Source organism: Protopterus annectens, chromosome 3.part1, assembly GCF_019279795.1.
Source record: "Protopterus annectens isolate FY-2018-M chromosome 3.part1, PAN1.0, whole genome shotgun sequence".
NCBI classification, from domain to species: Eukaryota; Metazoa; Chordata; order Ceratodontiformes; family Protopteridae; genus Protopterus; species Protopterus annectens.
The window spans coordinates 1,362,938,886-1,362,955,504 of record NC_056732.1 but is presented as its reverse complement, the minus strand read 5'-3'; the positions used below and the strand labels follow the sequence as shown (position 1 = coordinate 1,362,955,504).

Genomic DNA, 16,619 nt, shown 5'->3' with positions numbered 1-16,619 from the left:
CAGAAGAAAATTAAAGTTTTGGAATGGCCCAGCCAGAGCCCAGACACAAATCCAATAGAAAATCTGTGGGGTGACCTGAAGAGGGCTGTGCACAAGAGATGCCCTCACAATCTGACAGATTTGGAGTGCTTTTGCAAGGAAGAGTGGGCAAATATTGCCAAGTCAAGACGTGCCATGCTGACAGACTCCTACCCAAGAAGACTCACTGCTGTAATTAAATCAAAAGATGCTTCAACAAAGTATTACTTTAAGGGTGTGCACACTTATGCATCCAGCTTATTGTATGTTTAATTTTTATATTTTTCCCCTAACAGATTTGTTTGCTTTTCAATTAAATTGTACAGGTTATAAGTCACATTAAAGGTAGGAAAATTTTTGAAATAATTTATTGCGGTCTTTTTTTATATCTCAAAAACCTGGCATTTTAACAGGGGTCTGTACACTTTTTATATCCACTGTACCAACAGAAAAAGTCCAGCTGCTGAAGTACCATTGAATGGCCAGACTTGTATACTGAGGAACACAGCAAAATACACAAGAAAAAAATCAGGTATGCTCTTGCAGAACTAAAGAATCAGAAACATACCTGATTTCCCTTGTATTTCATCACAAAAAACAGCAACAGAGATTTTCTTTTCTCCACTGCTTCTCCTGCACTATACTGATGTATTCTGCAAGCTTGGGAACGCAAATCGCATACGCATGCTCAGTACGTCAGTAAACGAGGGAAAATGCAAATGAGCAGTACAGTGCCATTACACAATGATATTATTTAAGAAAGGTAAGCAATTTCTTTCTTAAATAAGGTCATCATATAATAGCAATAATCCATGGGGGGGGGGGGTCACTTCAACAGTAGACATCACTAGAGCAAAGGTTTACATCACCAAGTGGTTAGCATGTGCAAAAATGGGGAAAAGTAGCTGTAGGTGGTTGGAATAATCCATGACTAGATGTGGGTATAATCAGGATTTACCCACAGCCGGTCATGGACTATTGCTTAATTAGTTACTATTTGTGCAAAAATTAGTACTTTAAAATTTTACTATGTAACCAGCTGTAGGGAAAATGGTGCATTGGTCCAATCAACCTAGCTTCAATAAATAGCAGCAAGGTCAATTCTTCTCAACAAGTTTTTACAAAAAGTCAGATTAGTAGCCCAGTGTTGGGTTTACTATAATATAAACTCTAAGCTGACTCATCTTCAGGTATGCTTGCCTACTACAAAATAACTTAGCAACTCACCTTCACACTGACTAGCTACACTAGATGCCATGCAATAGATCTGAACTCAGCCTACAAACAAGTTATCAAACTGCCCGCCTTAGGTAATACACACACACTATGGCCTGAACAGTCGTTTGAGAAGTTGCTTTTGTGATGGAACTGTATGCAGAATTAAATCATTACTATACACAAACTAGAATTTCAATAACAAGAGGTGATGGCATAAGTTCTCCCATGGATTATCCTGTACAGCTCTTCTAGACAAATGGGATGAACACTGTTGAATTATAAAGTAATTCATTGAGCTATTAGGTTGGGCTCTTAAAGGTCCCAGTTGTATCTTAAGAATAACTGCATGCGGGAGAGGATAAAGAACAAGTGAATTACATCACCTACAAAAGTAATATTAACTAAAATAAGTAATGAAGTAAAAAAAATTTAAACAAAATGCTGAAGAGTTTTTAGAAATTGGGGACCCTTCAGAAGACCTAATCTCTAACTTGAGGAGTTTACAGTAACTGAAATCTAGTTTCGCTCTACCACTAATGGCTGCATAGAAAATATAAATGGCAAAGTTGTTCAATACAAAACTAAACTAAAACAGTGGTAGAAAATATGTTGTACAAATACTACAACTATCAGTAGAATCATATATTTAAACAAATGACAACGCACTGGCAAACATTAAACAGTAATAAATCATCTTAAGTTTTGTGCAGCTAATTTCAAATAATCTACATTTTTAATTATACCTGAAGTACAACGCTAACCTCTTCTGATGGTTAAAAAAAGCAGAACAAATTCTGTCAGAAACACGTAACACTACCTCATTTTATATCTGTTTATACAGGTAGGGAGGTACTGCTACAAAAAACTTATGCAAGTCCAAACTCAGTCTCCTGAAGACTACATACATCTCTGGGTTTGGTTGTGAACATTCTTCCATACTGCTTCCAGACATCCATTTACCTGAATGTAGGACTTGCTTTCAGTGAAGTCTGTACAAACAGTCATTGTAAAGAAAAATGGAGGTTTGTGTCATCTGGTCAAAAACTGCTCACCTAATTCAGAGATGGCTGACTGCTGGAATGGCTTCCGTTCTTCCACTTAAGGAACTAGGCCCACTGTGCTACATCCACCATCAAACAGTAAGCATGTCCTAAACTGTTTTACAGACACTGTTTTGGTGCACGTGCACACAGACCACAAGCTTACAGTGTCACACACACAATGTAGAAGTGAATAGCATGTTCCCCAACTGGGTCACATGGCCACATTTCCAGCATTATAGTTCCTGTCCAGACAGTGGGTTAAGCAAATTCAACAGGATTCTGGGAGGGGAATCTCTCTGCATCAGGTCTTGATGACAACCAACTGAAATTGGAACAACTAAAAGTATTAATCGGAAAATACATATACATCAATACATACTCTAATACTCCTACTTCTGAGTATACACCATTCCATAGATTTATGCACATTCTTGAGCAGACTAATCAGTGAATGAATGTAAGTACACTATTATAACATAGTACTTCACACTGAGTTAGCAAAATGGATTCAGACAGAGAACAAAATCTTAACTGCCCAGATTTTGTTTCATTTAGGACAATGCAGTAAGGGCAAGCCTCCTGTGTCCACAACTTAATATTACAACATTCCGAATGCAAAAATTCAGACAAAATGTCATTTTTCAATCTTAGAGTCATTTCAATGATTTGAGCTACCATCATAATGTACGCATGCTTCTAATACCTGCATGTTTGTTGCAAGTGCTTGTGCATGTGGACTGCATCTTATATGGACTATCTGAGCTACAATTACTCAGTACTGTGACAGATCCCATTGGAGTTTACTAGTTATAAAAGGTCCTCCTACTAGATGGCTAAATCTGGCACTACTCAAAACCACAGATAATCAAGTCTACAATGCAGGTGTTTACTAGGATTTACTTTACATTTGTTGGGTACAGGGCAATGAAACAGGTGCATCTGTTAGCAAGTGACTATGTACACTACAGCTGCCAATTTTCTCTTCTACTGCCTCCCTAGTGGCCAAGTCTCTTATAAGAACTGTAAAACATGCACGATACTGTGATTACATCTAAACTATGAAACACAAATGAAGCAGAAATGATTATTAAAGATAAAGCTGCTTACATTAAGTTGTACACTAGTTTGTACAGCAGGCACTCTTGGCATGGCATCATATAGTGATGAGACATAGGTAATGATGGACTTTTCATCAGGATTTGGTACATCAACATCTAAAACACAGGAGGACAGAACAGGCAATGAAAACAACAACAAACGTGCAAATGCACATGTAAACTTAAAATACTTCAGAACAGCATCAAATATATACATCTTATTTAAGACTGACAGTAACAGCTATCACAATGTTTCAGCCATTTGTTAAACTATTGAAAAAATGCTTGTAGTTCACAACAAACGTGCACAGTGTCTATTACTACTAATGTCATGCAGACAATTACAGATATCAATACACTTTCTGTTGCTAAGACGGATACCCATTCACTCTCACTGCTGTTTTGTTCAGAGCTGTTCTGCATTGACATTTGCCCATGGTTACTCATGTCTCATTACAGTTTACCTTCTGTTGGAAACACACAAAACTGGATGACAGTAAAGGTAAAACAAGCAATCCCCCTCCCCCCAATCTGTGCAGCTTTAGGTGTGGTAGGGGGTAATCTTCAGACAGAAATGTGAGGCCTGTACTATGTCTTGGCAACAGGGCAGTGGACTGAAATCACACTAGGCCGGTTCTGTCATTAAAGTCAAGAAATATGAAAGCCCTTACCCTTACATACCAGTGTTCTGCTTACAGGTCACTGCATTCTAAGAAGTTTGATTTAGGAGTCCTCTTCCCCCTCCTTAGAGCAGCACTGCCTCCCATCTCCTACCCACATATTGTCCAATTTTCAGCATGACTACAGGAAATGGCTTGTCTTCACCATTATATTCCCCTGTCCCCCCTCCAATGAAAGGCAGGAAAGCAGGTACAGCCTCAATATTCCTCCCCAAACCAGGCCCTAAAGGTGTCCAAGCCACCATCTAAAACATGGTCACAGTCCAGGTTTTATCCCTCTGTGTCAATGGAAACAGTTACAAATTTTTACAATTTATGTAACTTTAGGCTCATTCATTGGCAGCAAACAAACCAATAAAAAACTACAATTAGCTATTCTCATAACATTTTCATATATGTAAGCAGGCTGCAATACCTAAAACTGCTTATTGTAATTACATTTAACATTGACAGTATGTTTGGGATACAGAATCCAACATTTTTTTTGTAAAGTTGGGGGAAATGACTCTGGTTATATGAAAAATCACTGTTACTGTTAATGCTAGGATGTGGGCTAAGATAAGATACAGGATCCAACTTTTTTTAATTAAGGGGAAAATGATCCAGCTTACATGTGGAATTATGGTTAATTAGTGGTCTAATATGAGATAAGTGAAAGGAGCCAGACATTTTTATTTCAATTAAAGGCAAATGGCCCTGGTTATACACATAATTATTTTTAATTATGCTATGTGGTCTTGAGGGACAACTGCTCCTTGTGACCTACTAAAGATTACTTGTATGATTGCATTTACAAGTTATTTAACTGAGTTTCAATTTTATAGACTCGTACAAGCTCTCATGTTTCATCATCTAACTAGCAAGATTGTCACATACTTCAAATATACTCCTCTACGTTTTATCTCAGAGTGAGTATGAATCTGGTAATTAACAGGATAATTTACAGTTTGACTTACTCAACAATAGTGTGTAGATACCTCTGAAAATTGGGAGGAAATGTGTGAGTTCAACTGGTGCTTCATGGTTTCACTGTAACTTTCCATCTCATTTCTTTATTCTCTTGACAATGTGCCCAGAAAGATTTGCCTCCAACATAATTTTGTTAATAGTATTAAAGTATTAACATTTGTTTGCATACAAACTATGTAATCAACACAAGAGTGAAATCATAAAACAAATGTGTATTCGTAATTTCAGCCCCCTGGTCAGCATTTCACTTTTTGAGTAATTGTCAGCAATGAAGTCAACACCGATGGGAGTGATGTATTAGAATCAAATGAAACATTACATGAGCATACATCAAGCTTACATTTCACAGATCCCCGTATAATATTAGTCAGGGGTTCTTTAAGAAAGAACACCACTAACGCAGTTTGTAAACTTATCTGTTTTACGGTTACTCGGTCATTACACTTCTACAGAAACTTCAAATATTTTTAATTATCACTTTTACTGTTGTTTTCTGAAAGGTCAATCTCCTCTCGAGTGTTTGCTCTAAAATCAGAATATACACTCTACCTCATCAAACTTGCATTTAAATGTTAATCATTTGGTAAATGGATACCATTTTTGGCAATTATTTAGGCCACATGGGCAAAAGCCATATTACAGAGAAAACAGTAAGCACTATGGGAGGAAACCTAAGTACACAAAAACATCCTGTAGCTCCTTGTGCATATAATTAGCAATAATAATAATAAAAATAACAATAATACTCCTATTTGTTAGCCAGGTAGGGCCACTGAACACACAGTCCATCTTCAGGGGTGACCTGGAAGCAATGTCTAGTTAAGGGACTCAATCAAGGTCACACAGGAGGCAAGTGAGGCCTAAGAAAATCAAATGCTGTACCACAGGAAGTGCCACTCTAAGAATTGGTGGGTAATGGAGGAAAGGATCAAAGAAAACCTTTTGTTCAAAGGGATTGAAAATGCATCCACTGCTGGGGGTCTCCTGCAAGGGTCTCTAGCGGAGAATAATTTGCTCTAGTGAATTCTCTGAGGAAGCAAGCAAGTTCGTTTCCAGGGTGCTACAAAGTATAATGGATTTCTGGAAGTCCTCCAAGTTCTGCTTCCATCCCTGAGGACTGGATCTGTATCTACTCGGATCTACTGAGATACTCTCAAAAGACATCCTGTATTTATAGGATGAAATAAACTGTGCACTGCAATCTTTTTTTGGGGGGGGGGGCAAAACTAGTCTGCACATCGGTGTCCGGGATGAGACCCAGGATGGAAGGGAGTGAAACTTCACTTCTAATAGTTCAGGGACATGCTCAGGTTGGTGAAGCAATAAATGCAGTGTTTCAATCCCCGATCAATTCTTCCTAGGACTTTACTTGAATTAGAGGGTCATCCAGGAATAAAAGGGTTTAAATGATTCTGACCCTGATGTAGGCAAAAAAATGGAGTAAAGCACATTACAAATGCACTTGCAGCAGTGGACAGCCGGAAGCGAAAGGAAATGAACTGGAAGTGCTCTACTCCTTCCACAAATACGGGATATTTTCTGTGTTCCTTGAAAATGAAGAATGGACATAAAAGATGCTTACTTACTTATGAGACCATGAACAGTAAGCATAATAAACTTGTGCATAAATAGAAAATTAAAATATCAAAAGACCACAAGAACTCGCAGATGAAAAAATAATAAAATATGAACCGGATAAAACCACAAATAACTTTAATAACTTATAACAATGTAAGCGCTTTCATTCTACACAGAATTGTCTGAAGAAGTTGTGTGCGTAGAATGAAAGCACTTACCTTGTTATAAGTTATTTGTGTTTTTAGCAGGTTCATTTTTTATAAACAGAAATTGTGTAGTCTGGACTTGTCTAAAATGGGTCTTCAGGGTCTATCTTTTCTGATACCAGGAATAACCTGGAAACCAATCACTCTCCTTCCCCTGATAGAGGACAATGTTTCATTTAAGACAGACCCTGTTAGAGCCATTTGGTCGGGTGGAAGAGAGACATTCCGTGAAAGGGGGGAAGGGATTTGGATTCAGTCTTGTAAACTCTATATACGAGTTTCCTTCACCTAGGAAAGCTCAAACTACTATGTTATGAAATGAAGGTAGACTTCTTTTGCTCTTTCAGACTTACTCACTTATTTAAGGCCCCTGCAATTCACCAAGAAAACCACACCCCCAGATGGCATTCTACCTCAGGGACTTGCCATGAAGAGAGACCAAATAAATATTGTGATGGTAGATACAAGCTTGGAGGACAGAAAAGGTCCTGGAAAGTTAGTGGAATAAGGGAATGAGGGAATAAAAGCAGCAAAATAAAATAACCCCCCCCCCCCCCCAGAGGAAACTCCGGCATACATAACCTTTAGTATGTGGTGATGAATTTCAGCTGCACTAGTTTTCCAGTTGGTCTTGTATATCTATTATCTTCTCCCTTAGGAAGCAAAGTTAGCCTTTTGATATGCCTGTCCCCATGGCCAATACTCTAAATGTGGATATCAGTGGTACAGTTAGGGCTAAAACCACTAGGACAGTGGAATAGTAGGACTGTTTTTTTACAGATAAGTAGCAGTTTTTTTTTCCTGACTTCACCAGTTTTGATATTATTTAGCCATGAAGAGAGTGAACGTTTTCCATTCCCTCTCACAAATCCCAGGTAAATATTCTAGAAAGATTTTACTTAACCTGTACAGAACTCCGCTAGAGACTTTTTAGACCACAAAATCCTAAAAAGTGTTGTATTTCCTTGTTTTCTACTAGTTTTCAACCCATCTATGGAAATTCCCTCCCTCAGTGAGCTCCTTCGACTAGGTGGGCATCTCCTATGAGGCACATAAATGTAGGGGTCTGCCAGCAGGAAGCAATAAAGTACAATGATTTAATGTGCTGGGCTATACAGCAGAAAACTTGGACTTGAAAAGTATCAGCCCCTACACAGCAAACGGTTCAACTTCCTTGCATTAATATTATGTTCAGCAAAAATATCAAAGATCCGAACACACTATATTTTCTCTTTTTGATTTGCATTTACACTCCAGAGTCATTTAATGTATTTCTGATATAATCTGTATAAACCTAAAATATCACTTGTTCTAGAAAGTGCTTCATGCAGTTTACCTTCAGGGTCAAGAAGGCGGTCAACGCCAAGTTCCCTTTCTGCCACGGTGAAAGCCTGATCCAGGTTTTCCAAGTTGGACTGCCTGTAAACCTTCTTCATATCAATATACATTGGTCTAGAGGAATAAAAGAGAATATATAAGACTGCAGCATACATCAATTCTGAAATAACAAAAGAATAGTATTAAAGCACAAAACAAAGAGTTTATCCCTTCACTATAAGGGAATGTCATTCAGTCACATGACTGACCTAATAGCTCAGCATGTACTAAAGATCAGGATTCATGTCACATGATCTGAATAGATAATTGTACACAATACCAAGGGGATCTGCAAGGATACCACACATCACTGACTTAATTCTAACAGAAGCAACAGAAAGCACAATACCAAACACAGGACTGAACATGACCATGTGAGCACAAGTATTCACAGAGCTTTTACACCATATTTTTAATATACTTGCCTTATCTTGAGTACACAACCACTGAAACAGGCAACCAAAGCAAACTCTCATTAACTGTTCACGAAGCTCAACCCTGCTGTGCTCCCCATTTAAATTCAAGGAAAACTGGCAAAATGTATCCCTATTTACTCTGAGGTGGTACTTGTATAAACACCTTGAAATGCAGGTATCTGGCATTTTTATAGCAACAATGTGTCTTCAGTTTCTCCTTAGGCCGATTTATACACTCTCCTGTGAATGCATTGATTCTTGGCTAAAGTAACAAGATATTTGATTTTTTTTTCAACCCTAAAAGGATGGCACCAAACAAAAAAGTACCTATCTCATACAAAAATACTTTTATCATGAGCAGTGATCTTCACATGTACATCTATATGCATATGATCAAGTAGGGTAAACCAGTTCTATTGACATAAAGGAATATAGCCCTGACTATATCCTGGATGACTTAAGGTCAATTATCAGTTTAGGCATTTACTGGACATGATACAGGGATGACAAACATACCTTTCCTTGGGGATGAATAGATTGGGACTGTCCAGTGTCACAATTCTTTCAAGGAGGGGGTGAAATTACAAAGGGCATCTCATGTAAATGTTCAGCCAGCAAGCCAGGAATACAGCATGCCTCATCACGGGTTCATGGGAGGTAATACAGATTGTACCCTGTGCAGTGGAGAGGTTAAAGCCATAACAAATACTCCAGCTTTGCTGGGATGCTGCTAAGAGCACAAAAGCACCACTAAGACTACTTGCATGATACCCTCTCTGGCCCTGTCTCTCCCTGACTATGGGATACCTGGGGAAGGGGGACACGTGGGTCTGACTGACAGGGGAAGGCCTGATAGCAATTTTTGCTGCTGCATCTGCTATCATATCACCTTGTTTGCTGCCCATCCACCCCATCTCCCCATAGCTGCCTTCCTTAACATAAAACACCAAAAGACAAGCCCCACTGGATAGGGGAGATAGTCACATGGTGAGGTGGGGGACGGAGAAACCAACGGAGTAGGGGAAACAAGCAAAGGGGCTGAAAGGTTCGACGGGGTGAACTTTCAGGTCAGTATAATCCTCAAGTACCAAAGCTGAAGGAGATCACACATCTGGGGCAGAAACCATACTTGTTCTGTTGTAATGTAGAAGCATGTTTGCCACTTGGCTTCAGCTCATACCTTGTTGGTACAGTAGAACATATGTGTACCTTAGTTATGTGCAGTCTGGCCATGGTGGGGGGAAAGCTAATAAAGTGTGGATGAGCCTACGGTGAGCTCTGCATTATGTAACACCTTTTGGGGGTACATTTTAATTGTGTCCATGCATGATACAGCATTCTGTATGTAATGCAAAAATAATTAAATAGCTAAAACAAGCATGTCAGCACAGTACTTACAACAGTGAGTGACACTGCTTAACAGTGTTTGGTTTTCTGATTTGGTTTTAAGTTGGGGTTCTTTACATGCTGTCGTGTAATTTTTTTTTTTTTTTTTTTTGCTGGTACCTTTGTTTACTCCCACAGCCAAAAGGCATATGGGAATGTGAAACTGGTGTTGCTCAAAACAGTCGGTAACTGCTCAGGTATACATGAAGCATACGTCCTGCTATGGACTAACATTCCATCCAGAATAAGCTTCCTGTATTTTATCCATTGCTGCTGGCATAGACTCCAGCTTTCCATGACCTTCAACTGGTCAGTGGACACTGAGAATGGATGAGTATAACACACAACAAAGCACATTCCTGAAATGGTGAAATTCCAACAGTACATAAAAGACTTCTTATGGAACATATTTGAGAACAGACAATTTACTCGAGAACTAGCATTTTTATACTCGCTACATACATTACTAGTGGTTTATATCACTTATTGTACTCCACTTTGCATATCACCATACCATATAGAAAATGAGTTTCAATATCAAAAGTATAGCTCTACAAAAATGTCATACAAGTGGAACTTTGTTATAATGCTTGAAATTTGTTCATACATGTCTACATTTGTCACATACAAACTTTTCCTCAAGAATAATTTTGACCAGACTACGCATACACTATGCGTAGATGTGACATTATTAGCACACACAAGGTGTTTGAACTCCAAACTATATGAATTTTGGAAGACACATGCAAACCACCAATTCCTTTCTTCTTACACAAGGAAAAATAGGATGGAATGTGGAACAAAAGCACAAACAGAACACTGATGCTAAGGCAATCAGCCACAGATTGGCTAACTGATGCTCATGATCAGACTTGCACAGTGATGGTGCTTGGCGTGAGACAACGATACAGGTAGTTAGGTAGGATGAGTGATACTAAAGGATAAAAGTAAGCAACAGGAGATGCAGGGACAACGGGATGAGTGTATGGTAGTGGGCATCAGTATCTCACTTGCAGCGCAAACAGAATGCTCCCCATTTTCCCATTTCCTACTACGTTTGCCCCTGCCTACTACTATGCTTTCCATTATATAAAATAATTTCCCCTGTATAACTCCTTACACTCCACTCACTTATGCAGCATTTTCCCTGTATAACTCCTTACACTCCACTCACTTATGCAGCATTCAATATTGTCTACTTACTTACTAAATCAATTTATCTATTTATTCCTGCCTTGATTTCATCTCTTCTCTCTTACTCCACAAAAATGAGAGAGAAGAAGACTTCAGAAAAGGCCACACTATCTGCAAAATATCACCCAGGCCCCAAGACTTTCATAAATTCCTTTGTTTTACTATACAGCTCTCCAGCCACTGAAATAATATAGCTCTACACCAACTTAGGCTCATTTTTACATTACAGAAAACAAATGCAACCATAAGAACCAAATCACCACTTACCCCTCACGCCCCACCACTGACAGTCTGGACATCCCTAGAGCTTTCCTTCTACTTTCATTACAAGAAAAAAATACACCGTCACATCTTGAATAAGCCACAGTCCCCTGGGAGATGACGTATACACAGTTCTCTAGAGGTGCAATCATTTCTGATTTGGACAGAGTGAGGTTCAGTGTATCGACCCCTTGCTATCACCCCCAAACCTATCAACTCAAAAATCCACATGCCAGCCTTCCTAAAGGAGAGAGGTTATGATTTTGGTATCAAATGGAGTGTACAAAGAATATTTTTCCACCCCTTTGAACAAATGAATCAGGAACTTGGAAAAACTCATGCAGAAGGGCACAGAGCTACACCACCAAAAGTGCAGCAAACCCTGTTACAGACCATCTTCATTGTAAACTCCATTGCTTTTTTCTGATCAATATGATAATCATTAGACTACTGTCAGCATATTCTGTCAGCCAAGAGCTAACTTGTTCTGTCCAGAAGTCAAAATACGGGTTGACTGATGAAATTTTGCCCTGTACCACACTACAAACTAAGTGAGCAAGAAATACTCTGAACTAAGCATTGCTTGCTGTTTTAGAAGTTTTAACTCTTTTGCAGACATCAGCTAAAGGATATGTTCAATTTTTACGAGGTGCATTTCCAGTTCAGTTTCATAAAATACAGCTGGTTTTATCAAATTTGTCAGAGAAAGTGTATCATGAAAACCAAATCATGGAGAAAAGAGAAAAAAAAAAAAAAGGAAATACTTCAATTAAAATATACAGGCAAAACAATACATTGCCTTGGATTTTGAAGTGTAACAGAGATGAAAATGTTAAAAATGCATTTTTGTCTTCATCATAATATTTTAAAGTCAGTTCACAGACATCACTGCACTGTCTTCTGACAAGCCAAACAAGATTTATCATTCTGATTTCAGGATTTAAATTACTGTTTGCACTTTACAATGCTCTGACTTGGCTACATTTGGCTTAATTAGCTAACTAAACCCACCATCACAAATTTGGCTTAATTAGCTAACTAAACCCACCATCACAAATCATACTCTTGGAACAGATATTTCTGCTATTCGTTCTACTGGCTTTATAAGGTGGTGGGCTGTAGGAGCCATCTTGCTTCACATGCTGGTTAAGGATATACATGTCTTGTATATTCCGATCATGCTTTGTTGGCTCTTATATAGAATACCTGGTTTCAGAGCATATATACTAAAACAGCTGGGTGTCCCAGTGATGCAGTGGTCGACATTGTCACCTCACAGTAAGAGGTTCTCCAGTTCGATTTTTGGCTGGGATGCCTTCTGTGTGGAGTGTGCATGTCCTCCCTGCATTCGCATGGGTTTCCTCCATTAACTCTGGTTTCCTCCCACTTTCCAAAGTCATGCATCTGGAGCATTTCTCCCCGGGTCTCCGCTGAAAATAGGCTCTGTTCTATTTGGACTTTTCAAGTCAACAAATGTTAAATATATAGTCTCTACAAGACTGCACAACTGCAGAGCAAGTACACTGATCTGAAGCACTGAGGCTGCAGTGGTCCTGGGCCACCTCCCCAAGTTAGCCCTGCACAGCTCTAAACACATTTTTCTCTCTGCTGTAGCAAAACAAATTGTGACATAAGAAGTTACAGAAAACAACCTTCAGTGTACAGCCAATAGGAAATTTGATCAAAATGAGGCTAAGGGTAGAGAAGTCAAATAGCCTAGATGACAATGTCCAACAATGTTAAAATGTCCAAGACTCCAAACATTTCTAAAGCAATTCCAACATTATACTCGCATGTCATACTTGCTGCTAAGAGTTAACATGCAGCAATTTAAATTTATTTACACTTGGGGCACCTCACCTAAAAAAGTTCCCAATGCCATGACATCAGAGTTATCACTAGAAGGAGAAAATAAACAGATTATGCCAATGGGCGTGTGTGTGTGCTATTTTTCCAGTGCATTTCAGACTCTAAGCACAAGTGATTAAGTGGGAAGGAATGATCAAGTAACTGTCTGCCAAGTTAGAATTTAGTGTAATAAATCACAAAGAAGTTAGAGAGACAAAAAAAATCTGCTTTGGTATGTAAGAACATCTGGAGTTTTTGACACAAAGTATTCAGAGAATGTTCATCTTTATTAATCAAACTAACCTTGAGTGGTTTATGGTTTAGAAAACAATGTACCCTAACAAAATCAGGTAACTTGATACCCCCTCAACCTTCACCGAATGTTCCTTCCTGTTCAAACCGTTCTGAGTACCACCCTCACATCCCATAGCACCACAGGGACCTTACAGACACTGTGAAGACATGCTAGTTACCTTTGTAGTCACACTTGCAATACAAAAATCATAGTACGTAGTTGTACTGTCTTTACCAATCCTATATCTCTTTACAGTGATGTTCCATGTAATGTGCTATGTCTTTTTTAACATTATTTTACTATTACACTTGCCCCTTCAAACTCTTAAAAAACAGCACAGGAGAAGTGCTGAACTACAGAAGAGATATGCTGGGTGCTGCCTGAATGCCTTGTATTCCATTATTGGTATTGGTGCACTTCCATTTCACACACACACCATTTGCAACTGTCCACAAACATAAAAACATACTACTGTTTTACTCCCAAGGTGCCCTGTAAAGGAAGCTAAGTACAGTAGAGATAAAACTGTTTAGATGGTAACAATGTTTTTGCTTAGCAGTCAGTACTCAACATTTAATTAGGTGAAATAATACAATTTGTCATTGGAGTGATTACTGAGATGTAAACTATTACAATTAATTAAAAAAAATGAGAAAAGGGGATCAAAGCAGTGTGGGAAGTAAAAGTCGGCAAAATGCAAGACCTAAACAAATAAACAGCAACAAAACATTCTGTATAATGCAGTTTGAAAATGGTTGTTTTAGGCCGTATGACAAAATGCATTTTTCCAAAAATTCCACAGGCTATCATAGCTCTTTTTTGCCTCCTTTTTTTTTTTTTAATATATCACTTAATAATGTTATGATAAAGCTCAAAGAAAATTCCTAAACAATAAGAATAAAAATACACACAGTAATGCTTTAATATATGAACTTCTAAAGAAAACACTACAAAAAAAAAAAAAGCAGCAACTAAATACATATGGTTCTAATAAAACACTACATTAAGAAACAAACATTACAGAGTAAGGGTTTAACATGCATAATTCTAAGGAATGAAGCTTGCACATTATACTGGTGAGGTATACATGAGCATAGCCAGGAGACAGTAAGGTGCTGTTTTAATTGGGTTTGAAGGGTTTTATTTTTTCTGTTTTAGTGGAAGTGGCAACTTGTTCCAAGGTTTGGTGACATAACTGGTGTATACAGTAATTCTTGCAGCACTGTTTGACTTTACGGTTGCCACAAGATTTTCACTACAGCATGGCTCTGTGTGTGGTGAATACTGCAGAAGGATGTTGGCAGTTATTATGGTTGTAGATAAAATTATGGGCAATGACTAGCTGGGTGTAGATCAGGTGTTGTGGTAGTTCTGACCAGTGTAATTGTTATAAGGCGAGACTGTAGTGAGCCCTACATCAGAGGTTTGCAGCACATGTTGCTACTTTGTTGCAACATGCCTTTAATATTATTTGCCGTGTGGTTTGTAAGTTTGTAAATATGTTTGACAAAGAGTGAGGGAAGGAGGTAAGACTGAGCAATGTTTTTCCTGGTTACATTAGCTTTTTGATGACTAGCTACATCATGTGCTGAAATTTCAAATTTTCATCTAATGTTACACACAGTAGTTTTGTGCAGTTACATTTTCTTTGGTAGTGTAAGTGGCTGCTGTAATATTAAAAAGAGTGTTTGAGGGCAGAGAATTGTTTGGTGTAGATAACATTTATTTGCCTTCCTTAAGAGTTAGGAGCAGGCTTTCATGGATTCAACATAGGGACACGATTCTTGGATGACTGGAGTTTTGTATGACTTCTTGCAGTGCAGAGGAGGCTGGCGTTATCAGCATACTACATGAAGGTGGCTTGTTTAGCAGCCGACTGAAGCTTGTTTCTAAATATATTGAATAGAAGGGGGCAAGAACTGAGTCTTGGGGATGCCTACAAGAACTGGAAGGAAAGTTAAGAAGGTGTGTTGGCAGTGTACAGCATGCTGTCTGATGCGAATCTGACTACTGAACCAGGACAGAGCAGGTTGGAAGAGGCATAGGAGAGTCCAATCAGTAGTTTAGAATAAAAAAAAGTGTGAAATGATATGGACAAGACAAGCAAGATGGAGGAGACCAAGTGACCTGCATTCTAGGATGACTGTGTTGGTGAAATGCAGGAGGGCAGTTGCGGTGCTCTGACTTGGATGAAAGCTATAATGGGTTTGTGAGAGGACAAAGTCAGCAGTGAGATACCTGAGGAGCTTTCTGTGAACCCTTTTCTCTAGGATTTAAAAAAAAAAAGTTTTGTAATAGGGCAGCTGGTAGAGAATTCTGTTGAATTTCTGCCTTTGTGAAGGGGTGTGATATAGGTCCACCCTGAGAGTTAGTATAAAGCTCTGCAATGAAACAATTAATAAGAATGGAAAGTGAGTAGGCTGGTGGATCTGCTGCTATTCTGATGTATTCACTTTGAAGAATATCTGCAGCGAAGCGTGACATTTTGAAGATGTCTTTTCATTGTTAAAGCAGGGACATATTTTAAGGAGAAGAATGTTGAGGTCATTTAGCAGAATAAGTGGTGTGGAGTAGAGGCAGCATTGTCTTTGACAAGAGATACAACTGTTTTGGATGAAGTGCTTGCTGACTTGTGTGGCAATGTCGTTGGTGTTATTAATTTGATGGAGTTGTCTGTGATGTCCTGAAGAACTTTGAGTTATGTTGGTGTTTTTCTTGGAAGTTACTGTCATTTTTTCTGTCTGTTTTAATATGGGATTAGATACAGTTTGTAAGATGTGACCAAACATCAAGAAGAAGTACCACACAAAAAAGAAGTTTGAATTTTTTACTCCACCACTGGTAGCTCAGCCAGGAATGGCCGAGGTACCAGTGGTGGAGTAAAAACTTCAAACTTCTTTTTGGTGTGGTCCTGCTTCTTGCTGTTTGGTCACAGTTTGTAAGATGTCTGAAGTTTCACCAGTTGCTCTAACGTCTAAATACCTATTTCATTCACTGCATTTCCCACTACATACAATGTACATGTACAATGAA

At 38.6% G+C, this 16,619-nt stretch overlaps 1 protein-coding gene across 12 annotated transcripts in view; it reads right to left on the bottom strand.

The window, feature by feature from the left end:
- The window catches only part of PLEC (plectin), a 1,553,583-nt gene that overhangs the window by 210,035 nt on the left and 1,326,929 nt on the right, over positions 1–16,619 (bottom strand). For all 12 annotated transcript variants that reach the window (XM_044067397.1, XM_044067398.1, XM_044067399.1 and 9 more), the window contains 2 exons: positions 8,146–8,261; positions 3,387–3,493 (listed from right to left, as the gene is read on the bottom strand). In XM_044067397.1, coding sequence (XP_043923332.1) covers positions 3,387–3,493; positions 8,146–8,261 — 223 coding nt within the window. The remainder of the gene's footprint in view (positions 1–3,386; positions 3,494–8,145; positions 8,262–16,619) is intronic.